Source organism: Carassius carassius, unplaced genomic scaffold (assembly GCF_963082965.1).
Source record: "Carassius carassius unplaced genomic scaffold, fCarCar2.1 SCAFFOLD_111, whole genome shotgun sequence".
Classification (NCBI taxonomy): domain Eukaryota; kingdom Metazoa; phylum Chordata; class Actinopteri; order Cypriniformes; family Cyprinidae; genus Carassius; species Carassius carassius.
Window position 1 is genome coordinate 41,214 of NW_026775119.1, and position 26,921 is coordinate 68,134.

General features: G+C 44.7%; 1 protein-coding gene across 1 annotated transcript in view; it reads right to left on the reverse strand.

Moving 5' to 3' along the window:
• The window catches only part of LOC132136757 (methyl-CpG-binding domain protein 5-like), a 32,427-nt gene extending 13,598 nt beyond the window's left edge, over positions 1-18,829 (reverse strand). The window contains exons 1-8 of the mRNA XM_059547388.1: positions 18,561-18,829; positions 15,261-15,846; positions 14,666-14,768; positions 10,820-11,000; positions 6,138-8,087; positions 2,382-2,602; positions 1,214-2,284; positions 829-902 (exon numbers count right to left, since the gene is read on the reverse strand). Of these exons, the coding sequence (XP_059403371.1) occupies positions 829-902; positions 1,214-2,284; positions 2,382-2,602; positions 6,138-8,087; positions 10,820-11,000; positions 14,666-14,768; positions 15,261-15,367 (3,707 nt within the window). The 5' untranslated portion in view covers positions 15,368-15,846; positions 18,561-18,829. The remainder of the gene's footprint in view (positions 1-828; positions 903-1,213; positions 2,285-2,381; positions 2,603-6,137; positions 8,088-10,819; positions 11,001-14,665; positions 14,769-15,260; positions 15,847-18,560) is intronic.
• Between the last annotated feature and the right edge of the window lie 8,092 nt (positions 18,830-26,921).

Genomic DNA, 26,921 nt, shown 5'->3' on the forward strand with positions numbered 1-26,921 from the left:
TGTCAGCATTTTTATTATGTCGAGAACTGTCCATCCAATCGACTTCACGCGTGGCGGGTGTGTTGACGTGGACCCAGAGGAGTGCAGTGTCACATTTTGATGCAATATGGACAAGCGACACGTTCAGAATTAATCAACTTTTAATAATCTACAGAACAGCGTGAGCCAGAAGTGGCATGCCTCACGTGGGCGGGGCTTATATGCTCTATAATATGGTGGCTAAAAGCAGCTAATTTTTTAAACACCAAAAATAAACTATAGGCATACTACTTGCAGAACTCAGGTGATTTTTCAAACTCGATGTGCTGTTGTGGTAGACCAGTTTCAATTCACATATTTGGCACACTGCCTTTGTCTTGTACAGAGAATTCCAGGCTGAGAATGGTTTGTATTCGTGCCGCACCGTACCAGGCTCACAGGAAATACAACTGTAATCGTACCTGACATTCCTTAGAACTGTTTGGCCCTATGGTAAAAAAGGCTATATTCAAGCATGAATGAAGACCGTTACTTGTATCTCAAGATTGAAAATCTAATGCCAACCCACCGACCAAATATTCAAATAATTTAATATTCTGACTCAGCCCTACTTTACTTTCCCTCAAACAACATGTAAAAACCCAGACACACAATGAAACATTCTTACTTGTAGATGTTTTTTTTTCTAGAGAGTCTTGCACCTTTTTTTCAGTTGAGATGAATTTTAGATCTTAGGTAGCACCTCCTGTTCAGCTGGTTTGAGCATCCCCTTTTAACCTTTTTTTTCACTTGTAGATATTTCTTTACACTTTTAGGCTTTTAGGATCCCTGTGTTACAGAGAAACTTACTTCCTGTTTTTTTTGCTGGTTCTGTCCAGCACCTGAAGGTCTTGTGTTAGTGTTTTCAGCTTCTCTGGTTCCACCTAAAGAGAGTTCAAACAGCAGATCTGTTACCACAACAGCAGAACCCAGAAAACCTATTATCTGCTCTATATACTACTGCAGTTGAACATTTTAAATTGGACTTAAATATTTGATCTAAAAGCCCTCTTAATCCAGACAAACACAGACAAAACCACTGAGACAAATCTCACTGAAATGTTTGGGCTGCTGCACTAGCCGCTGCTCTACGGCAAAAATGACGTATGAAGTTTCTGTAACATTTTCACGTTGTATAATAATTTACTTTTGGGTAAGGCACCTTCAATGGCATTTAGACAGGACAAGGCCTTACCTTGGCCTGTTCTGACAGCTGCATGTTGGCATTGTGCCCATGCTCTTCTCCCATCAGTTTGTTCGGCCAGGGCGGGAAGCCTTTGATCGGCCAGACCAGCTCGCCCATATTGAAGGCCCTGGGCCTGTAGTGCAGCAGCTCGGCCGAAGGAGAGTCGGGGTGCCGCAGCTCCTCCTCGCTGCTGAGACTCTTGGTGTCCGAGGGGCTGGGCACACAGTGTCCGTTAAAGTGCCCGTTGAAGTGAGTGTAGTCTTTGAGCAGTGGCCCTTCCAAGCTGGTGGAGGAGCCGGGTGACTGGTCGTCTCCGGTCAGTGGCTCCACGTATCCTCCGCGAGGCAGCGCTCCATTGAGCTGAACACAGCGCTCCATCGGCTCCAGTCGATCTCTCACACGGTGGTTAAACCGCAGGCTAGCACTGTCATCTGTCCGAGCGTCGGAGGGCTCGCGGGTCTCCTGCAGACACTCCATGACTCCGGTCTTTCTCTCTCTTCTGCTGCTGCATGGACTGCTGTGCACCTGGGTGGAGCACTCCAGAAACTCCTCACCTCTCCAGTGAGCGTGGTTGGGCTCGTCCCACTGTGGACGGGGTGTGGCGGCGCTAGGTGAGCGGAAATACTCGTGTGTGTCTGCACCATCAGGCGTGTTCTTGCCATGCTCTGAGCTTCTGCGCGTGTGGTTGGGAAGCTGCATGCGGCCACGCTGAGGCTGCGACGGCAGCTCCGTCCCCTCCGAGCCACGCGGCGCGTGTATGACCGCATTAACGGCGTGAGGTAGGCTGAGCGGCTGGCAGATCGAGGCGGTGAAGGCACTCATGGCACTGAGCGCGGGGACGGGGCTCGCCTGCGTACTGCCGCTCACGCCGGTGGTGATGGTCACATGCATGCCTTTACCGGCAGCGTCCACCACCGCTCTGTAGATTGCATCGACAGACTCCACTGAACTCTGGCCTCCAGACGCTCCCGCCATAGAAATGTTCCCCTGACCCTGCAGCTTCTGTGGAGCCTCTCGGTACAGGCCTGCGTCTCCAGAATGAGAACTCATAGCAGGCTGGCCACCGTCAGGCATGCAGCCCTGAACACACAGCAGAAACCACACAAACAAAAGTATGTCACTTACAGCAGGCTAGCTACAGTCAAAGAAAGGACTTTTATTGGACTGAGTGAGTCACCTGATAATCCTGGTATAGGCAAGGCAAGCTGTTGGAGTTGGGAACATTACTGTCTGTAAAAGGAGCCGTTGCGAAGGAATGCCCCTGACCCGGATAAGCGGAGACCCCCTGCAGTGCCGGGTGCAGCTGCTGCTGATGGTGGTACATGTGCCCCGTGGCCGGCATCATGCTGCCCATCTGAGGAGTGTTAGCCATGCTGCAGCTCAGAGACGCCGCCTCGCCTGTTAGCAACAGCACAGAAGCGTCACGTCACATCTCCAAATATGGAAAAGAATCCATGTAGGATGTTTAAAAAGTACAACCACAAGATGTAAAACAATATTATACGTTTAGCATAAGACTAGTCTGATTTGATTACTAATCTTGTAACTTTAAATGTCAAAATTACAATTGCAGACATTTCATTACATAATTACTTGAAGTCTCTTAAAATGTGTGAAATACTTCAATATCCCTCAAGATTCACTGTCCTTCAGGTGAGCTCCAACCCTGATCAAACACACCTGATCAAGATAATCACCAGGAAAGCGCAGGAGAGTTTGATCAGGCTGGACTCTAGAGCTGGAACAAGCAGCTTTAGTTTATAAAAGCCAGCATGTTTATTGTGAGCGTGTGTAGTTTGCTGAGCTGCAGATCAGTGTGTAACATCATCCACTGGATGATAAACAGTGTGTGGTGGCACAATGAATGCTAACACATGATGTGCGTTCAGTGTGTAATTGAGCTTAAACCTCACACTGAATTCACATACATCCACTGAAATGAAACACATGTGCGCCAGCAGTCGTGTCGTGTTGTATATTGAATGCTGTGTGTCACAGAACGCCACTGTGTGTGTGTGTGTGTGTGTGTGTGTGTGTGATCTACTGCTGCCAGCGGCTGCCATGGAGACAGCAGTGAGATGACTGGTAGTGCTTTCAGAGGTATGATTCATACACACACACACACACACACACACACACACACACACACAGATGACTGAACAGGTCAGGGAAGATGTGTGTGCACAGGGTATAAGACAGGTTTTTAACTGTGTGAGTGCAAGTGCTCTGGCCAAGAAAATGGAAACCGGCCCGAAGCAGAACATGCAAGCACTGCATCTGTGCAGCGTCAGCAAAAAAACACAAGTTTCAATAGGACACAACCTCTTTTTCCTTTTTTAACCTCCATTTCTTAAAGTCTAACATATTACTGAATTTGGATTTTAAGTGTGATTATGACAACAAGTATTACTATTATGACACATTATGGTGAGCTGACAGCAGGCAATCTTCTCTCCAATGTAATTAACTTTGATAGATTGACTTAATGACCGAGGTATGAACACTGGCTTCAAGTGACTCTCATAAACCACTTTCCACCGAAATCACCCGGAACAATTAAACCAGAAACACAATCCCCCCCCACCCCACAAACAGTATTGCCTCTTTTTATTTTCATTTTAGCATATTAACATGAATTATTGTAAAATACTACCTAAATAATTTAATTAGAGCTCTCACTTGAGCCCCCCCCCAGGTGTGTGCCCTGGTGCTGGGCCTGGTTCAGATCCGGGTTCCTGCGGTGGAAACACAACGAGTACCAGCCTAAAGTCCCTAGTTTCTGGGTAAAGTTCAGAGGTGGCTATAATGATCAAAAGATGCTGCACACATCAGCAGAACCCGCTTACAGGAACACTTACGACTCGTCACTTCAGATCAGATCAGAAAATCCGTCTTATTGTTTAAGCAAAATTAAAGAAATCATAGAAAAGGCAGTTTTTTCCCCAGAGAATTAAACCATTTTTACCCCCGATTAAGCGCGTTATAAGAACTGACTTGATGGCCTTACGAATTTAGCTGCTAATTGAACTGCCACCCATAATGCAGAGTTCACACTCAAACTCGTCAGATCGCTGTTGATTTCACACTGCGTGACTCTCTGGGGAAGCATTCAGTTGCTGCTGAGTTCACAATACACGATGGATAGCACGACTTCACAAGAAGAAGAATCGCAGACCGCTCTGTCTGGTCCACAAACAACATGTGAAAAGGAAATTACGCGAGAGGGAGATGCAGGGAACAGGGATTCGTGTTCTTATGCTAATGTTGTGGCTGGTCAAGCAAATGTTTATGCTTGTTTCTATATGATACAAATCTTCATATATCTATTAAAATCCTTATATTCTGGTCTATAACTCCTCCCCTAACTTCTCTCTGCCCTGTATCTTGGTCTCTCATTGGCTCTAGGTCATCGCCGATGTACAAATCATTATGCAACATATCAATAGGATTTCGGTACAATAAAGATTCATATTTTTGATTGTCTTGTTTTTCACATTTCAGATAACTGGGATCAATCTCAGACTGGTTTGGTCAATAGTTTGCCAGGTCTTCTTAGGTCAATGGAAACCCTACTTAAAGAGGTTGTTCCACATTATTAAGCAAGTCACAGTTCTCGTGAAATATGGTGAGGAAGAAAGATCTTTGAAGATGAAAAGTATGAAACAATGCAATGTCTTGCAAAAGGCATCAAAACACACAATATTTAGCAAAAAGCACATAGAGATTATTGAACCGTCAAAAGAGTGACTTTGAGCACATAAGATCTTGGTCAGATGAAGATTTATTAAGGAAAGTTTCTGTCAAACAGCTGCTGAGAAACAGACAGGTGTTTAAAGCTCCTGGAGTCTCAAGATCTTCTCCATGCTCTCCGTGTTTCAGTCACTGCTAAGAGAAACCTGCACAGTGGCTGTAGAAACACATGAATACTTGTTTTTAAATAGTTTTATTCACATAAGAAATGCTTCAGTATAATGAATGGTCCAGATAAATGGATTTCTGATAGTTGATGAATGGCCTATGGTCCTATTCCAGCGAGACTGCAACATCAGCGAGGAGGCGCTGGGTGATTATTTGGGTTGGAGTATTGGGAAGTGAGATGTAAGGTCATTTTAGGGTGTCAAAATGACTTCTGCAAGATATGTGGAGTTCATAACTGACCATTTTCTGTTGTGGTATAAAATCAGAAATAGTGCACTTGGAAATAAAAGGATTTTCATGCAGAATAACACACTATCCCATGAAAGATATTTCTTCCTCACCATATTTCATGAGAACTGTGACTTGCTTAATAATGTGGAACAACCCTCTTTAAGTAGGGTTTCCATTGACCTAAGAAGACCTGGCAAACTATTGACCAAACCAGTTTGAGATTGATCCCAGTTACCTGAAATGATGTGAAAAACAACACAAAAAAAAATATGAACCTTTATTGTCCCGAAATCCTATTGATGTTGCATAATGATTTAGAACACAGTGTAGTTTTTAGTAGAAATCATTGCACACAGCGTGACTGTGAATCTCCAACAGCTCCAGATATTTAGCATACCAAATATATTGCGTGCGTTGGCGACGTGTTGGTGATTTCCTCAGATTGCATCTTTGATAATTCACACTGCGTGAACGAGCACCGGTTTGCCCCCGATTTCGGCCATTGTCTATGAAAATCCGACAATCCAAATTTGTTTGCAAAACCTGTGAGTGAAAAATTGGGCTAAAATCATGCAGTGTGAATTAGGCATAAGCTAAATAAAACCTAAAATCTACAAGCTGGGGAATCACCTTACCAGTAATTATTTTCTGAATAATCATATTTATATTTGATAAGGGTGTCATGATGCCAACATTTGAGACGGTAGTGAAATTACATAATTCTCAATACCAATTTGGTTTAACGATCATCAACACAGACTCAAGCACTGGATATTCTCCTCACCTCCATCGGTCAGGGGCTGTGAGCAGCCAGCATCAGTGCCACTGGGCAGCATACAGCTGACGTTCGGCTGGACTCGCTGCTGAAAGTGACCGCTCGTGTGTCCCAGCACATGGTTTCTGACAGGTACCGGTCCACTTTGGTTCACGGGTCCACAGTTTCCCATCGCTGTGGCCTGCATCTGGTTCATCATGCCTGGATACTGGCCCTGGGCTGCGTGTGCCGCTGACTCGGCTCCGGGGACGAGCATGACCTCCGTCTGACCGTGCAGCCGCTGCTGGACCTGTGCGCTCTGAGGCACCGCGCCGGACACGCCTGGGTTTCTGCCAAGGCTCATGTGGGAGCTGTGGTTGCTCAGAGACTGGAGTAACTGGGCCATTGACGTGTTGGAGGACAGTCGCGAGGTTTTTCTCATATGCTCAGCAGAAGGACAGGGCGTCCTCATGCTGGACATGTTGAAGAAGCTGTTCTCGTGGTTGGCAGCGTTTGGAGGAAGTTTGCGCTTGCGGAGAGGGTCACGCTGCTGCGCCATGAGCTTGTCTCGAAGCGCCGCCCGTCCGCTCTGGCCCTCGCCGCTGGGCATGATCATGGAAGGGTTGGGTGGTAACATGGTATTTAGAGTACTGTGGCCTTCGACAGCCCTGCTAGCATCAGACGCCGCCGCACTCGCCACACCTCCCACACAAACACCGCCGCCTCCCCCGAGCTTGTTTTGATTTGCTAGCTGTGCTTTGGCGGCCGCAGAGAGGAGACTGCTGGCAGGGAAAGAGGCAGCATTGTGTTGGTTAAGGATCTGGTTCAGTGGCATTCCCAAAAGGCCCGGGTGATCTTTCTGCGGGGCGGGTGGATACATGGGGTTGTGCTGACCGCTCATCCCGGCCAGCAGCTGGCTGGGTATTTCCTTGTACTGGTGAAGACTGTCCGGCTTGCCAGATGGGCTTGAAGGTAAAGTGGGTCGGGGCGAGCTCATGGAGGACCTGGGCGAGCGCGGCGGGACCTTCATACTGCTGCAGGGGGGAACGGCGAAGCTGCCCTGCTCCGAGGAGGTGGAGGAGGAACGGGAGCGCTGCGGAGATGACTCCATGCGGCCCAAGGCCGGCCCAGACATGTGCACGGGCGAGGTGACGGGCGACGGGGAGATGGAGGCGGTGTGTGGAGTCCTCTGCATGTGACCCACCGGCCCCGGCTTCACTGTGGGCAGAGGCAGATTGCTCGGGAGCGGGACGATGGCGGGGGGGATGTTTACATTCATCATTGGTACCTGAGAGTGGGCATTAGGGTGGAAAGTGGAGGGGTTGGGTTTACTGGGGATTGGATCCAGGATGCCAAGAGGGTCCTTCTCGGAGCACAGCTGTTTGTTCTGCAGGGCACAGGGAGGTGGCAGCGGTGGGCCGGGAGCAGACGGGGCCTTGTGATGAAACACAGTCCTGCTCGAGTCCATGCTGGCCGGGTAGTTGCACAGGGGCTTCTTCATGATCGGGCTCTTGTTGGAGACTGGGGGGGACAGAGGCATGTTAATCCTTCCAGCCATGACACAGGACGACTGGGAGGCGGGAGAGCCGTGGGTCATGGCTCCAGGAGAAGACAGAGGGATGCGGCTGCTGCTGTGCATGGCCCCAGGACTGCCGGTCCCCTGGAAGCTGCAGGGGGTGTTGCGCACGAACCCTTCAGGACTGCCGATAGCATCAGTTCGTGGGGACAGAGACCCGTCCCCGAAGGCTTGCGAGGGAGGGCTCAGCAGGGCCACATGCCCGCTACGGTCACCGCTGGCCAGCCTCTGCCGGGAATACACAGGGAAAACCTCCTGCTTCTGCATGCCACACGGATCCGGAGAGAAGCGCCGCTGCCTCGCCGCCAACATGGCCTTGAACGGGTTCTTACATTCTGGCTGACCCTCGTGGGTTTTATTCCTTATTGCTCGAGGCTGTGCGGCAGGGGTCACGGAGGTCACACCTACAGGAAGAGAGAGTCGCTGTCAGTGATTTCAGGTGCAGAAACTGATGCGATTGCTCAGGGTTTCCTCGCGAGGGTATACGAGCCGCTAGGGGTTTTTGATTCATAGGGCCCTACATATGCAATAACAGAGTTTTAATTGTTCTGGATTCAGTTTTTTTTTTTTCAGTTTTAATTTTTCTGTACTCCTTTTTAATGGTTAAATCAAATTTTATTAATCTAAAAGCATGTCTAATTAATTAAAATCATGAAACATAAAATTTCAAATCAATTTATTAAAAGTTTAACAAACATTTTTTGCACTATATGTTTTATTGTTATCCAATTCTGTCTTTAGGCATATGTAATTTATTCAAACTTATTCTTAAAATAGCCTTATGAAATGTTTTGTGTTGTGCATTTAAAATGAAGGTATATAACGTTGATTTAATTTATCTTTAAATTACTGAAAATTAAGCAAACTTAATTTCTTGGCAAACAAAGGGGATTTACAAATAAAATTAAAACATGGAGGAAATGTTGTGTGATTATACCCTTAAAAAAGTAATGTTTCATTCTAGTAGAAGTAGTATGTGCAATCTACTGAACAACAGTAATATATTTCTGGTACAAATGTACAGTTCTGTGTATGTGATATGATGCTAGTTTTACTCAAATCAAACGGTCTAATGCTCATGAAGTGAGTCTCAGAGCAGTTCTGGAGATGTTGTTCACGTGTTAATGTCCTCATTTAGTGAGAGGGCAGACGCTGAGATCACTGCGAGCCTCACACGCTTCATATGTGTGTAGTAAATGAAACCGCACATCTGTGCCATTCACACACAGGATTCCTATTTAAATCAACTTTTGTGGTTTAATATTTAGATACTAGTCCATAGAAATCATAGGGCCCTAGTAATGTTATTTGCCATAAAAGGTGATATTATGAAATTCATTATATTTATCACAAGGTTAGCATTGGTTAATTTACAACAAAGAAACCCCTGCTGCAATGCACAGTCAAATTAATCAATTATTGAGAAAAATTATACAGTACAGACCAAAAGTTTTAACACACCTTCTCATTCAAAGAGTTTTCTTTATTTTCATGACTATGAAAATTGTAGATTCACACTGAAGGCTTCAAAACTATGAATTAACACATGTGGAATTATATATGGAATTATATACTTAACAAAAAAGTGTGAAACAACTGAAAATATGTCATATTGTAGGTTCTTCAAAGTAGCCACCTTTAGCTTTGATTACTGCTTTGCACACTCTTGGCGTTCTCTTGATGAGCTTCAAGAGGTAGTCACCTGAAATGGTCTTCACTTCACAGGTGTGCCCTGTCAGGTTTAATAAGTGTGATTCTTGCCTTATAAATGGGGTTGGGACCATCAGTTGTGTTGTGCAGAAGTCAGGTGGATACACAGCTGATAGTCCTACTGAATAGACTGTTAGAATTTGTATTATGGCAACAAAAAAGCAGCTAAGTACAGGAAAACGAGTGGCCATCATTACTTTAAGAAATGAAGGTCAGTCAGTCTGAAAAATTGGGAAAACTTTGAAAGTGTCCCCAAGTGCAGTCACAAAAACCATCAAGCGCTACAAAGAAACTGGCTCACATGCGGACCGCCCCAGGAAAGGAAAACCAAGAGTCACCTCTGCTGCGGAGGATAAGTTCCCGAGTCACCAGCCTCAGAAATCACAGGTTAACAGCAGCTCAGATTAGAGACCAGGTCAATGGCACACGGAGTTCTAGCAGCACACACATCTCTTGAACAACTGTTAAGAGGAGACCGTGTGAATCAGGCCTTCATGGTAGAATATCTGCTAGGAAACCACTGCTACAGAAAGGCAACAAGCAGAAGAGACTTGTTTGGGCTAAAGAACACAAGGAATGGACATTAGACCAGTGGAAATCTGTGCTTTGGTCTGATGAGTCCAAATCTGAGATCTTTGGTTCCAACCACCATGTCTTTGTGCGACGCAGAAAAGGTGAACGGATGGACTCTACATGCCTGGTTCCCAACGTGAAGCATGAAGGAGGAGGTGTGGGGGTGTGGGGGTGCTTTGCTGGTGACACTGTTGGGGATTTATTCAAAATTGAAGGCATACTGAAGCAGCATGGCTACCACAGCATCTTGCAGTGGCATGCTATTCCATCCGGTTTGCTTTAGTTGGACCATCATTTATTTTTCAACAGGACCATGACCCCAAACACACCTCCAGGCTGTGTAAGGACTATTTGACCAAGAAGGAGAGTGATGACCTGGCCTCCACAGTCACCGGACCTGAACCCAATTCAGATGGTTTAGGGGTAAGCTGGACCGCAGACAGAAGGCAAAAGGGCCAACAAGTGCTAAGCATCTCTCGGGGAACTCCTTCAAGACTGTTGGAAGACCATTTCAGGTGACTACCTCTTGAAGCTCATCAAGAGAACGCCAAGAGTGTGCAAAGCAGTAATCAAAGCAAAAGGTGGCTACTTTGAAGAACCTACAATATGACATATTTTCAGTTGATTCACACTTTTTTGTTATGTATATAATTCCATATATAATTCCACATGTGTTAATTCATAGTTTTGATGCCTTCAGTGTGAATCTACAATTTTCATAGTCATGAAAATAAAGAAAACTCTTTGAATGAGAAGGTGTGTCCAAACTTTTGGTCTGTACTGTATATACATAAAAATATCAAAGATTAATCACTCCTCTAAAAATGTTGATATTAATTTAATAAAAGCTCACTGGTGCCTCCGCCGGGGCTGGTGAGCGTCAGAGACGGAGGAGACAGCTCCATGCTCTTGTGCAGCGTGGCCACCGCGATCAGCTTCCTCTTGTGGATGCAGAGCTTGGTCACATCCTCATCGGCCTTCACATCCTCCGCAGTCCTCTGCTTCACCACCGCACCAGGGTCAAAACTGAACACCTGAGAAAGCACACATTTCACACCAAGACTTGAGTGTGAGCATCGCAGTTAGGGTTATTTATATGATGTGACATTTAGGCAGCGGTGGATAATGTGATTTGGGGGCCCTAAGCAAATTTCAGGTATGGGGCCCCAACACAATAAGTAATATTTTTAACAAAGAGCAGTCCCGCTATAATCACTACAAGCTGTCATTCACTTCAGTTCTTCGTGATCTCACGACGCTGTGATAATCAGTGAAGCTGTCTGCACTGCACAGTCATCCTCTTATATACATCGTAGCTACACGTTATTATAACGACAGGATTCGCAAGCTTGCAGAACTCAACACCAATACACACTGAAGCATTGGCCAGATATGTTTGGCCAGTATCAGATGGGGCCCATGATTCCCCGGGGCCCTAACTGGCCTCCTATTGGTTGAGTCCGCCCCTGCATTTACAGTGAGTAAATCTCAAAGTCAATAATACCACACCGATTACAGGAAGTTAAGCTCACATCCAAACAGCCCCTAACCCTATACAGTATACATAAATGAGTAATATGTTGGAATGAGCAGCATTTATGAAACAGCAGACATACAATACCCAGACAGCCGAATGTTTCCACTGACATTTTGAACCATGAATTCATCTCCTTTCAGAATTGATTTTTACGTCAGTACAAAACACTGACCATAGCATGAGCCCTAAAACTTAGACCTAAAATACTAACTTACATTGTGCAATTCATGATGTACTTTGATTGGAACTAGGGCTGTACGATATTGAAAAAAAAAAAACTATCACGTTTTTTTTTTTTTTTTTATCAATTTTGCGATTTCGATTTTAATGACGATTTTGACACACAAAGACATGCTTTACAGTCATAAATGCATTCAGTATAAATTTGAAACATATTTCCACAAGAAAACCAATGAGAGCTTTATCAAAAAGTTGTAACGTCTAGAAGAGACATAAGTCAAAATAATCACTAAGTAAAGATGTCAAACAAAATGCTTAGACATATGGCAAAAAAATAAAAAATAAAATAAAACCTGTGTCCAGGGATTTTTTTTCCTTTTTTTGCCATGTATTGGTCACAGAGCTCATTGTAGCGGTGCCTCGGGTGTTATATGTTTTGCCCAATATGCCCAAGGTCCACACGTACTCCGTCTGCAGCGGTGTGTGTACAGTGTGTGTGTGCGGTGCAGAAGCAGCAGAGAGAGCGCGTCATTGTAACGCCAAAACACATTAACAATGCGCGAGCGCAAATCTCTCCGCTCGCACGCGGATTTCCTTCACTCTGTCACTAAACCAGACGTGCTTGCTCAGATACACGCTGCTCTCGCTCGGAGAGAGAGTGTGCACTTAAAACATTTCTCCTCTCGCTCAACCTGTGTCCTGTGCACTCACAACCCTCTCTGTGCTCATGCGCTAGATATTAAATCTTTTCGCACATTTCTATTTCTAACTTTTTCTGTTCACATCTTTTACCGCGTGCAGCGTGAACGCTCCGCACCACAGACAGATCTAGTGAACCTGGAGTTAGGCGTGCTGCATCCTGATTGGTTCGGACAGCATACTGCGGGAGCTCAGGGCCGCGGAAAATCGTTATTTAGAAATCACGCATGCTCAAATTGTGATATTACTACAATTTAGATTAATCACACAGCCCTAATTGGAGCGGAATCATTCATGCTGTGTTCATTTTGAAACTCTTTGCTAACCCACTTAAACACAAGGAAACACCTGCGAGCTGTGGCTGGTCGCTTGTCATATATCCATCTAATCCAGTTCAGTGTGGGGAACATGCAAATATCTTTAAAGACTTTTAATACCTTATCCAGACTTTAATTATCCAAAAAATTATTAGAACATCTGAATGAACTGAACTGAATTACACAATTGCTACAATTCAGGCAATAAAAAAAAAAAAAGTATTTAAGAGCGAGTTTTGTTGCCTTCGCTAGTTAGGAGTTTAATCAGGTGTCAAAATGCATTCTGAAAACTTCTCAGGTCCAATGTTATTTTTTAGTTCAGTTGGAGCACGTGTGATACTTATGTAATAAAGTCCAGTCATTTATCCTCCACATCAGCACCATCATCAATGACGATGTGCAAAGGGGCTTTTGGAAAGATGTCCTGTCTAGGCCTGTCACAATAACAACTTTTTGTTTTGCGATATATTGCCCCAGAAATAACTGCAATAAACAATATTACTGTCATTTTAAAGACCATTTAATGCCACTGAATATATAATCATAATAACAAAGCATATAAATGCAATAAGGCCTACACACTTCTAGATAAACTTTTAATTTTTAAGAATATTTTGATTTTAAAAAGCCTGAATAAATAATAAACAAACCTTTTCTAACAAAAAGTGGTAACAAGTAAAAAGAAAAATGCACAAAGAACTTGTATAGAGATTATTCCATCTACAGACTCTTGCCTGCCCATGTTTTCTCTGTGAATGAAGGGAGCACACTATTGCTGAGAAACACAATCACAGTCAGACGTCCGTCAGATCCCTAAACAAGGCCATATCTGCAGATGAAACTGTGCTCGTAGAAGCATGTTTTAAATTTGAACGAGCACCTCACGTTAGAGCTGTAATCGGGCCTTAAAAGTTAGGCCGACAGGACCCGAGCCCGACAAGTAAATTTTGATTGACAGCTGTTTAAAAGCCCGAACCCGTTTACAGCCCGACATTATTCAAATGTGCGCACGCACACAGCTCTTTTGCCTTTGTCAAGAATGAGTCATTTATACATGTTTTAACAATTTATTCATAACTAACGTAGATTAGACCACTTGGAAGTTGGAATAAAGAAATAAAATAAGTCCTCTGTGACATCTTAACATCTCAGCACTCTAGACATAGGCTCATTTAGCCTATGAATAGACCAACGCAATAATAAAAACGAGTCTTTTTTAACAAATTAAACTAATATCAATTTTAAATTAAGATGGGTATTTGGCAATACCGAAATTAAGATAAAGGCTCCGCCGGATTTGCTTCGCACTAGCAGATGATATTTAATAAAAGAATAATGCCAACATTAGCGTAAATACTCTGTCCACATGATGCATTTAAGACTCAATGAATATTTAGTTATCATTTGAAAAAGCTTTACTCACAGAGATTAGGCTAAACCTACGTGTTTTTGTGGAGGAACATGATTGAATCCACTGTAGATGTCTTCAGCGCGTTCCTGCGCTCACTGATGGTGCGTCATTATTCACTCATTATTCTCATTATAACATGGTCAAAACTTTTCCACACTCAGACTTTGCTTTAGTTGCTGGTGCAACCAAAACGTAATCGCCAGAGGCAAGCCTCCGTTACACCTCTCAGCATCCATTCCCATCTTTCTCGCACTAATCGAAACACATCACATGACCGGAGCGCAAGCGAGAGCCCGACCCAAGCACGCGTAAGATAATATAAATTAAGCAAAGATCTTCAGCTCTACCTCACGTAATGTTCGAGAAACACACAGGGCGCAAGTGGAAGGTACAAAATACAAGTGACATTCATTTTTATGTAAATATAATGGGCGATATATGGCGTCACCAAAAATGATTGAGGTCATGTACATATACTGTGCGATAAGTCAATATATTGATTATTGCGGCAGGCCTGTGTCTGTGATATGGACAGGCTGAAGTCTGAGCACTGACCTTGTGGAGGATGAGTGGACACTCCAGACCACATTTACAGGTTCCATCGGTCAGCAGGTACGACTTCACCTGCTCAAGGCAGGACAGCACTGATCCACTCGGACTACAAACACACACACACACCACACAATCACAATTACAGTAAAGACAGAAATCTATAAACATAATGTTAGACCCTTTCTACAAATAAATGCTGTGTATGGAGAACTAGGTGAAATGATAAGCTGCACACCGGAACACGAGCCGGCTTTGGGCTGGTGACTATCAGGATCAGAACCAACACACTGAACTGATGCTGATCTGGGATGCACTCTATCTTCCTATTTTTTGCAGCGAGGCACATGCAGAACTGTCCTCAGCTGTAGCCATCAATATGAGATCAGGACCAAATCACAACGCATCTCAGCGTTTGTGTCAACCTCAAAAATGATGCAGCAAACAGCTAAACATTGTCACTGTCACATCGAAGAAAATCTATTTTAAATACAAATAATGCAAAATAGTGATTCACAGCTGTTAAGAAAATGAAACGGACAGTTGATCTGGGCAGGTGTTAATCTGTACCCTGGCGTGCCCAGACAGAGGAGATCCATACCTGATATACAGCACCCCCGAGGCCTCCACCCTGCGCTGCCAGCCGATGGGCACCTGGACCAGCTGACCTCTGCCCTCTACACCCGCCCTCTCTTGTCCTCCATTCATCTTTCTGGATCAGTGCAAAACCGCTCGTGAGGGATCACACACTGTTCTCTGTCCCAACACAAAGTCTCATTCTGACGCTCAGAAGAGGGAAGACGGAGCACAATGTTCCTGAACGCGAGGTGGATCTGCGGCTGGACCGCAGCGAGACGCTCACAGCGCTGCCCAGAGAAACAGCCTCATTACTTTGCCACTCGATGCAGACAGGATCTCCGCTGCTAGTGTCTGAGCAATCAAAGCCATGAGAAAGGAGTCTGAAAGCGCTCCTGATCTGGAAATAAAAGCTCCTCAAATGACTAAACACTTGGAAACAGTTGCAGCTCCCAGCAGGCAGTGGGACCCGTGGGTCAGGGTCGGGTCAGGGTCAGGGTCAGGGTCAGGGTCAGGCGTGGCGTCTCTACAGCAGACAGCGCACCTCACGATCTTCAGACATGCTGCTCATCATGGACCGTTTAGCTGCAGCTCTCGCAAATTCATGGTTCCTAAAGAGAGAAAGAACAGATTATAATCTGACCACTTCTAGAGATATGTGAGACCTCAACACTCAGAGAGTCCAGAGCTTTCATCCACAAACGCCTCAGTCATCAGTCTCCGGATTCTTTACAGAAGAAACTACAATGTGTAGCTGCTCAACACATAAGGCAATAAACACTGACTGTAAACAACTGTAAAATAGAAGATTTGCCCCAAATGCTGCTTTAAGTCGAACACTAATCACACCATCGAGACTTCAGAATGAAATGGTCAGGAACAAAGTGTCTGTCGGTCAAATGTTTAGATAAAAAAATAACAATAAACGTTTAATCCTAACATCTAATGAAAAAATTGCCAATCAAACTAGCATGCAGAATTACTTTAGCAGACACGCTAATAATCAATCGGTCATCAAATCATTTACAGTTCTGCATCTCTCACACTCAGGAGATGATCTGCGTCCAGTAAAGACACGAGGGGCTCTGAAGAACCACACACACACACACACACACACACCAAATTTTTAAAAATCAGAAATATTTGTCATTTCCTGCAGAGATGCAAATCACCTGATCATCAATGATTTCTCATTCAATTAATTGTAAATTAAAAAGATAGACACATTAAACAATAAACAAAAAATACAATAAACTTCACAGTCACTGTTATTTACTTCATTAAGTATTTTATCATATTGTTATGATGTACTTTATACAGTGAATGACTCAACCAAAGAAGAATCATCAAACGCTCTGTAGTTGATCACAGTACAGTATCTATATCCACTAAACATCATACAGGTGAGCCCTGATTGCTCAGCACTGCTCCGTCTATGAGAGATGAAACCAGAACATGCAGATGCCGCTCAGCAGACCTTTATAATGTGAACAGCACGGGTTCATAACGCATTCTAGATTTCAGCACAATTTCAAGAAAGGTCGAACTGAAGTCATGGATGAATTTCAGCTCATCTTGTAAACAGTGATTTTAATCAGAGCTCCTCTATTATGAAGCACAAACATCAAGAACTGAGACGTTGGGAATTCTGGACTGACTTAGGAGTGTGTATGAGATCTGACTTCACGCCAGATCATCAACAGTGTGAACACCATGGGGTGGTGTTGGCGCAGTGGATAAGACACATGCCATTGGTGTGAGAGACCCGGGTTCGAATCCACTGTGAGACACCCATGTGTCCCTGAGCAGGACACTTAACCTTGCTCCAGAGGCGTGCGACCTCTGATATATATAGCAATTGTAAGTCGCTTTGGATAAAAGCATCAGCTAAATGTAAATGCATGAACAGGTGTGAGTCCAGATCAAACAATCCTCACAGCTGGACTGACAGAGACGAGGCCGGGCTATAAAGACCAGCAAAGACTGAGATCCCTGTGTCACAGTGCTGCTGACTCACTACAGGACTGAACAAGACACACACACACACACACACACACACACACACACTCTCTCTCTCTCTCTCACTCACTCACTCACACACACACACACTCTCTCTCACTCAAACTCACTCACACACAAGCGCGCACACACACTCTCTCTCTCTCTCTCACTCACTCACTCACACACACACACACTCTCTCTCACTCAAACTCACTCACACACAAGCGCGCACACACACTCTCTCTCTCTCTCTCTCTCACTCACTCACACACACACACACACTCTCTCTCACTCAAACTCACTCACACACAAGCGCGCACACACACTCTCTCTCTCACACACACTAACATCACTCATGAAGTGTACTGTACTCTCTTGTATGATGTTGTATGGTCTGCTGTCATTTCACTTGACTTTGGGGAAGTCGTGGCCTAGTGGTTAGAGAGTTTGACTCCTAACCCTAGTTTTGTGGGTTCGAGTCCCGGGCCGGTAATCCCACGACTGAGGTGCCCTTTAGCAAGGCACTGAACCCGACTGCTCCCCGACGCCGCAGCATAAATGATGCCCACTGCTCCGGGTGTGTGTGTGTGTGTGTGTTCACTGCTGTGTGTGTGCACTTTGGATGGGTTAAATGCAGAGCATAAATTCTGAGCATGGGTCAGCATACTTGGCTGTATGTCATGTCACTTTTAAATAGTTGCAGTGGTTTGAGAGCTGATGTGTTGTGTGTGTGTGTGTGTGTGTGTGTGTGTGTGTGTGTGTGTGAGTGAGAGAGAGAGAGAGGAGACACACTCCAGGTGCTGCCCACCTGTCATTACCATCATTAACATGAAAGGATGAATATAACCCTTCATAAGATCATTCCCATCATGCCTCTCACATTTACCCGCTGACTGCTAATTATGGATCCCGTGTTAAGCTGCTAACCGATTTACAAACCGACTGTTCAATAATGTGAGTTTCGGATCTGATCAGACAGATTCACTCCAGAAGATGACTAATCTAACCGGTTACAAACAATGAGTGCCAGATAAATGTGCTGCTCACACTCGTGTGTATGATGACAAACAACAGCTCTATCACGTTCACAATCACTAATTTCTGCACTTCATAACGCCAACACAGACCCCGAGCAGATGAAGCGAGGCTCGGCTCTGGATGAAGCTCTGGGCTCATTATGGCTGCGGGTGAATCCCAGCGCGCGCGCGCGCACGCACACACACACACACACACACACACACACAGCTAACTGCTAACCTACACGACATACGCGCAACTAACATACACTCGCGCACACAGAAGCTCACGCGCCGCACGCACGTACCTGCTCGCGCGGGCCGGAAACTCTCCTGCAGCGGATTTACACTCAAATGTGTCTCCGCGGCCGAAGCGCAGCAGCAGCGGCTCAATCTACCTCATAACACCCGCCACACGCCGCATTTCTGTCGGCTGCAAGCTTCCGGGAGGACAATAACGGAGGGCGCGTCCGCTCGGGTTTGTTTCGCAGCGACTCCGGACGTTTAAAAATCAAAACAAAACGGCCAAAAGCATCAACACATCCGCTGCTCTTCTGCGCTCGAGATGGAAAGATGGAGCTCCGCTGTGCGCATGCGCCCCTGACAGCGACCACAATGCACCGGGGCATGACGGACGAGCTCGGCCGTGCAGCCGGGTTCATACTGTACCAAACGTTGCACAATAAGGCAGAAATGGGGTTTATTTGAAAACATCGCTGAATATAAAGAAGTGTCCTATTCCAGACAGGATCAGATATGTACAAAAATGGTACAATGCAAATAAATGAATAGCTATTAAAAGTATTCTAGTGACTGCAGGAATAAGAACACAATGATCATTGATCAAGTTCTGAATGAGCTTCTATAGACATTTGATTGTACACAGTTTTAATTATTACATTAATAGACCTTTATTACACTAACAGAAAATATTTTGTACGAAGTTTTAAGAAACCTGCTGAGAATGACTCAACAACAAAACAAGAAAAACAAATGCATTTGCTTGCTTTTTACTTATATATTTCTTGAAACATAGAAACATCAGGGCGACAAATGTAATATAGCAGTAGAATGTTCGAGATAAAAAAATACTCTCTCATCTCATGCTAAAAAACTAGTGGTTCATGATAAAGTCCACCCTTTCTGCAATGCTAAGTGTGTTTTATTCATTTGGTTTTTCTTTGTTAAAATTCTCGATCAGATGATGATGTGCAGAGGAAGAATGCTAAAACCCTTCCGTTCAGTGGGCGGGGCGTTCGGGAGGATCACCTGTCAAACAGCCATTCACAACAGAACAGTGATCATATAAAAACATTGAGAATCTATCCATATTTCATTTGAACTGTTCACGGATGATTGTCGTGACACCCATCAGACGCTTTCCATGGGCGACTACATGACGCTGTTTTGCTATCTGTTCACGAGCGGAGATTTCGTTAGGGTTAGGCGACTGAAGAGAAGAACTCAGGTGCATCTGAAGAGAAGAGCTTAGGTGCGTCTGAAGAGAAGAGCTCAGGTGCGACTAACGAGAAGATCTCAGGTGCATCTGAAGAGCTCAGGTGCGACTGAAGAGAAGATCTCAGGTGCGACTGAAGAGAAGAGCTCAGGTGCGTCTGAAGAGAAGAGCTCAGAGAAGAGCTCAGGTGCCACTAAAGAGAGGAGCTCAGGTGCAACTGAAGAGAAGAGCTCAGGTGCGACTGAAGAGAAGAGCTCAGGTGTGAATGAAGAGAATAGCTCAGGTGCAACTAAAGAGAAGAGCTCTGGTGCGAATGAAGAGAAGTGCTCAGGTGCATCTGAAGAGCTCAGGTGCGACTAAAGAGAAGAGCTCAGGTGCGACTAAAGAGAAGAGCTCAGGTGCATCTGAAGATAAGAGCTCAGGGAAGAGCTTAGGTGTGTCTGAAGAGAAGAGCTCAGGCGAGACTAAAGAGAAGATCTCAGGCGCGACTGAAGAGAAGAGCTCAGGCGAGACTAAAGAGAAGAGCTCAGGTGCATCTGAAGAGAAGAGCTCAGGTGTGACTGAAGAGAAGAGCTCAGGTGCGACTGAAGAGAAGTGCTCAGGTGCATCTGAAGATCTCAGGTGCGACTGAAGAGAAGAGCTCAGGTGTGACTGAAGAGAGGAGCTCAGGTGCGACTGAAGAGAAGAGCTCAGGTGCATCTGAAGATAAGAGCTCAGGTGTGACTGAAGAGAAGAGCTCAGGTGCGACTGAAGAGAAGCTCTCAGGTGCATCTGAAGAGCTCAGGTGCGACTGAAGAGAAGAGCTCAGGTGCGACTAAAGAAAAGAGCTCAGGTGCGTCTGAAGATAAGAACTCAGAGAAGAGCTTAGGTGTGTCTGAAGAGAAGAGCTCAGGCGAGACTAAACAGAAGAGCTCAAGTGCGACTAAAGAGAAAAGCTCAGGTGCATCTGAAGAAAAGAGCTCAGGTGCGACTAAAGATAAGAGCTTAGGTGCATCTGAAGAGAAGAGCTCAGGTGCGTCTGAACATAAGAGCTCAGAGAAGAGCTTAGGTGCTGTAGTGTAACCGACAGAACACTAGAGGGCACTCCTGTGCAGAAAAGGATATACGGGGGGATTGGGGAGAAGAAGAATAAATGGATGTTCAATAACAGAGCTGTTTGCGTGTCTTGATGTTTCACCTCAGAGTTTAAGATATAACCATCTGCTACATGGTGTCAGAAGTGGTTTTTCACAACCTGAAAAGAAAGAAACAAAGAAGTGAGAAAATAGAGCGATGTTGCACACAAACTGCTAGAAATAAAGAGAATTGAAACAGTGCTCAAGTGCAATTGAGAACTGGCCAGAGAAAAGAAAAGAAAACGAACATCGGAGCAGTGCACTCGAGATTAAGAGTAGTGAACAGTCAAAATATGGATCAGATATTTTCACTGACACCTCCGGGAAGTTTCAACTTCGACGAGCCCAGTTCATGGCCACAATGGATGCGCCGCTTTGAACGATTCAGAGTAGCGTCGGGCCTTGCAGAAAAAAACTCTGCCTACCAGGTAAACTCTCTTCTTTACATTATGGGGGAGAAAAGTGACTATATATTAAATACATTACCCCTAAACGAAGAAGAGAAGAAGAGTTATGAAGAAGTCAAGAAGGCTTTAAGTGAGCACTTTATTGGCAGACACAATGTTATTTATGAGAGAGCAAAATTAAACAGCAGATTTCAACAGGCTGGGGAATCAGCAGAAAGTTTTATCACGGACGTGTACAAGCTTGCGGAACACTGCAAATATGGCGATCTCCATGAGGAAATGATCAGAGACCGCATTGTAGTGGGCATAAGAGATGCAAAGCTCTCAGAGAGACTGCAACTAGATCCAAATTTGACATTGGATAAAACAATAACTCAGGCCAGACAAAATGAGGAAATAAAACGTCAACAGCCAATAATATACAACAGCCAAATACCCTTGCATGAAGACTCAGAGCCTCTAACAACATTCATTACACCCTTCGGGGGATACTGCTTTTGGCGTCTTCCTTTTGGGATATCTTCGGCCCCGGAGCATTTCCAGCTCAGAATCTCTCAGATCATTACAGGAACGACTGGAGCTCTTTGTCATGCAGACGATGTCCTAGTGTTTGGAAAAGAACGAGAAGAACATAATGAGAGACTGTGTGAGGTGCTGAAGAAGTTTGAAAAAGCTGGACTAACACTGAATGATAAGTGTGTCTTTGCTGTCGATAGAGTGAAGTTCCTAGGCCATATCATAAGCGCTCAAGGGATCGGAGCAGACGAGGACAAGATTAAAGCCATCCTCAACATGCCTGATCAAGAGAATGTGGAAGGTGTGAGACGTTTCATGGGAATGGTTAACTACATCGGGAAGTTTTCACCTCATCTGCCGACTCTCACAAAGCCACTGAGAGACCTGTTAAGAAATGACAACACCTGGACATGGGATGCACAGCAGAAAGAAGCTTTTTTAAAAGTAAAGAAAGAATTCAGCTCACCAGCTATACTGGCACAGTATAGTCCAAACAGCGAGACTGTAGTTTCAGCAGACGCTTCATCTTATGGTCTAGGCGGTGTGCTCATGCAGAAACAAAAAAATGGTGAGTGGAGGCCTGTTGTATATATCTCAAGGAGTCTAACCCCCACAGAGACACGATATGCACAAATTGAAAAAGAAGCTCTTGCGACAACATGGGCATGTGAGCGACTCAGTGCATATTTGCTTGGATTGGAATTTACAGTGCATACCGACCACAAACCCCTAATATCACTGTTGGGCAACAGACCAATTGATGATTTACCTCCAAGAATTCTTCGGTTCAAACTGAGGCTGCTCAGATACAAGTACAACATCATGTACGTTCCAGGAAAACAACTGGTCACAGCAGATGCGTTGTCACGAGCGCCATCGGGACCTGAAAAATCAACAGAAAACGAAACATTGGAGGATGAGTGTAGAGTTTTTGTGGATTTCATAGTTCAACAAATCCCTGCAACAAAAACAAAACTGAAACAGATTCAGGAAATACAGACTGAGGATCTAACCTGCCAACAACTAAGACCGTATACACAAAAAGGATGGCCAGACCATCAGAAAACGGTGTCGGAACAACTCGTGCCATACTGGTCTCATAGGGCAGATATCCACGTGGCAAACGGTATCCTACTGAAAGGAGAACGAATTCTAATTCCAAAACCCATGCAGAGAGAGATGCTCGAAAGACTTCATCAAGGTCATCAAGGAATGACGAAGTGCATTGCAAGGGCACAGCAATCTATATGGTGGCCAGGTGTTATAAGAGATGTAAGAGAGTTAGTGGAGAGATGCGACATCTGCTGTCAGCATTCCCAGCAGAAAACAGAGCAATTGATGCCAACACCTTTACCAGCGAGACCCTGGCAATGAGTCGCAGCTGATATCTTCCAATGGGAAGGAGGACATTATCTGGTGGTGGTTGACTATTTCTCCAGATACATTGAGGTTGCAAACTTGCCAAAACTCATAACAGCGACAACAGTGGAGAGGCTGAAGGTCATCTTTGCCAGGTTTGGAATCCCTGAAACACTGGTGACAGATAACAGTCCACAGTTTGCGTCATGTGAGTTCGCAGAGTTTTCCCAAGACTATGACTTCGAACATGTCACAAGCTGTCCACGTTACCCCCAGAGCAATGGAGAGGCAGAGCGAGCGGTGCGCACAGTAAAACAAATGCTGAGAAAGAACCAAGACCCTCAGAGAGCTCTTTTGGCCTACAGATCGACTCCATTAGCTCATGGGATCTCACCTGCAGAACTCTTGATGGGGAGAAGAATAAGGTCAACAGTCCCAGTTCTACCTAAATCTCTCACCCCAAGATGGCCTGACCTGAAAGTGTTCAGAAGAAAAGATAGGATGTTAAAAGAGAAACAACAGGAAACGTTCAGATCTAGACACAGAGCGAAAAATCTACCAGTCATCATACCTGGACAGAAAGTGTGGATCAGGACATCGAAGACCACTGGAACGATCCGGGGCGAAGCAGCAACACCAAGATCGTATCAGGTAGAAACAGAGATGGGAACACTGAGAAGGAATCGATCTCATCTTACTGTTCTTCCAGAACCAATTTAGCAAGTTGTCAACGTTACAGTGACCAGGTCGGGTAGGATTTCCCGTCCACCAGAAAGAATGGACTTATAAGAGGAATTAGCATAGGTAGACCTGCTGTCAAGAAAAGGGCAGAATAACCCCTTCAGCAGAGTCAGGAATGCCCAGGTAGTCTACCCTGGCTTCCAGCTTAAGAAAGAAAGTTCAATGTTATGTTATTGAGATGTTTGTTCCCTGGAAAAAAAAAGAGAATATATAACCATGGGGATATAAGTATGTAGAATAATAATAATACGAGATGTTGAGACTAAAAGGGGGGGATGTAGTGTAACCAACAGAACACTAGAGGGCACTCCTGTGCAGAAAAGGATATATGGGGGGATTGGGGAGAAGAAGAATAAATGGATGTTCAATAACAGAGCTGTTTGCGTGTCTTGATGTTTCACCTCAGAGTTTAAGATATAACCATCTGCTACAGGTGCGACTGAAGAAAAGAGCTCAGGTGCGTCTGAAGAGAAGGGCTCAGGTGCGACTAAAAAGAAGACCTCAGGTGCATCTGAAGAGAAGAGCTCAGGTGCGACTAAAGAGAAGAGCTCAGGTGCGTCTGAAGAGAAGAGCTCAGGTGCGACTAAAGAGAAGAGCTTGCATCTGAAGAGAAGAGCTCAGGTGCGTCTGAAGAGAAGAGCTCAGGTGCGTCTGAAGAGAAGGGCTCAGGTGCGAATAAAAAGAAGACCTCAGGTGCATCTGAAGAGAAGAGCTCAGGTGCGACTAAAGAGAAGAGCTCAGGTGCGTCTGAAGAGAAGAGCTCAGGTGCGACTAAAGAGAAGAGCTTGCGTCTGAAGAGAAGAGCTCAGGTGCGACTAAAGAGAAGAGCTTAGGTGCATCTGAAGAGAAGAGCTCAGGTGCGTCTGAAGAGAAGAGCTCAGGTGCGACTAACGAGAAGATCTCAGGTGCATCTGAAGAGCTCAGGTGTGACTGAAGAGAAGAGCTCAGGTGCGACTGAAGAGAAGAGCTCAGGTGCGTCTGAAGAGAAGAGCTCAGGTGCGACTAAAGAGAGGAGCTCAGGTGCGACTGAAGAGAAGAGCTCAGGTGCGACTGAAGAGAAGAGCACAGGTGCATCTGAAGAGAAGAGCTTAGGTGTGACTGAAGAGAATAGCTCAGGTGAAACTAAGGAGAAGAGCCCAGGTGCGACTGAAGAGAAGCGCTCAGGTGCATCTGAAGAGCTCAGGTAAGTAAAGTAAGTAAGTAAAGTTTATTTCTAAAGCGCTTTTCACAGATAAAATCACAAAGTGCTGTACACAAGAAAAGTAGAACAAAACAATAAAAATGTATATACATAAGTCAAATCAAAGTAACACTACTGAAAAAACCCATCAACCAAAAGCTTTCTTAAATAAACAAGTCTTCAAATCTTTTTTAAAAGAGTCAACAGAGTCTGCCAGACGCAAAGACAGGGGCAGGGCATTCCACAGTCTGGGGGCAACAGACTGAAAAGACAGGTCCCCTCGGGTCTTATAGCGAGTTTTTGGGACCATAAGCAGGTTCTGGCCAGAGGACCGAAGAGTGCGGCTTGAGGAGTACGGGGTCAAAAGGTCCTTGATGTATTGTGGGGCCTGACAGTTTAATGCCCTATAAGTCAACACTAAAATCTTAAAATCAATCCTGAATTTTACAGGGAGCCAATGGAGAGCTAATAAAACGGGAGTGATATGAGACCTTCTGGGGGCACCAGTTAGAAGTCTAGCAGCAGAATTTTTAACAATTTGCAGTTTGTTCAAGGCTGACTTATTCAAGAAGGTAAAAACAGAGTTGCAATAATCAAGTCTAGTTGATATAAAAGCATGAATAATAATTTCCAGATCCTTCTTTGACAACATTTTGCGTATTTTAGAGATATTCCTAAGGTGATAAAAGCAGTTTCGGACAAGCTGTTTTGAGTGTATCTCCAAAGACATGGCCTGGCCATGGCTGGATTTAACAGAGGAGCCAAGAGAGCCAAGGTGCTGTTTGATCAGCGGGATCTTGTGGTCTGGAGCAAAGATCAGTGTTTCAGTTTTACTTGCATTTATCTGCAGAAAGTTAGAGGCCAGCCAGTCTTTGATGGAGGACACACACTCTAAAAACAGTGATAAACGATGGAACTCAGCATCATTGAAAGAACAGTACAACTGGACATCGTCGGCATAGAGATGATACGAAACATCCTTAAAACAACCCATAATATGACCAAGTGGCAAAATGTACAGTAAAAACAAAATAGGGCCCAAAACTGACCCTTGTGCCACTCCGCAGGTCAAATTGGTCACATCTGACTGTACATTGTTTATAGCGACATTAAAGGTTCTGTCATGAATATAGGAAGAGAACCACTGGAGGACAGATCCAGATAGTCCCATCTCATTGTGAAGCCGTTTGATCAGTATACTGTGATCTACCGTGTCAAAAGCGGAAGTCAAATCGAGAAGTACAAGTACAGTGTAGCGGCCAGTGTCCGCTGCCATCATCACATCACTAGAGACTTTAATAAGAGCTGTTTCAGTGGAGTGCAATTTTCTAAAACCAGATTGAAAAATATCAAACAAGTTGTGCTGCTCCATAAAGGAGGTCAGCTGGCTTGCCACCACTTTTTCCAAAACTTTTGAAATAAATGGAAGTTTTAATATGGGCCTATAGTTATGGGGTTCTGAGGGGTCAAGATTCGGCTTTTTAAGGATCGGGTTTACCACAGCGTGTTTGAAGTAGTTGGGGCCTTAGCCAGATGCAAGTGACAGGTTAATTATTTTTACCATACAGGGGCCAACAATATCAAACATTTTCAACAATAGGGGTGTTGGGACAATATCAGCAGGGCTTGAAGACGGTTTCATATTTCCTATTAAGGTCTTCACCTCCTGTAGGCTGACAGGAGTGAAGGACGACCAAGACAACACCATTGAAAATTCAGTAGAACACACAGTGATTATGGGAACTTTAACACTGGCCCTAATGTCTTGTACTTTGTTCACAAAAAACGACAAAAAGTTGTTACAGTCCTCATCAGTCTACACAGGCACAAGAGGTGCTGAAGGTGCAGTTAGATTTTCGATGGTGTCAAACAAGACCTTAGGTTTTTTCTTATCA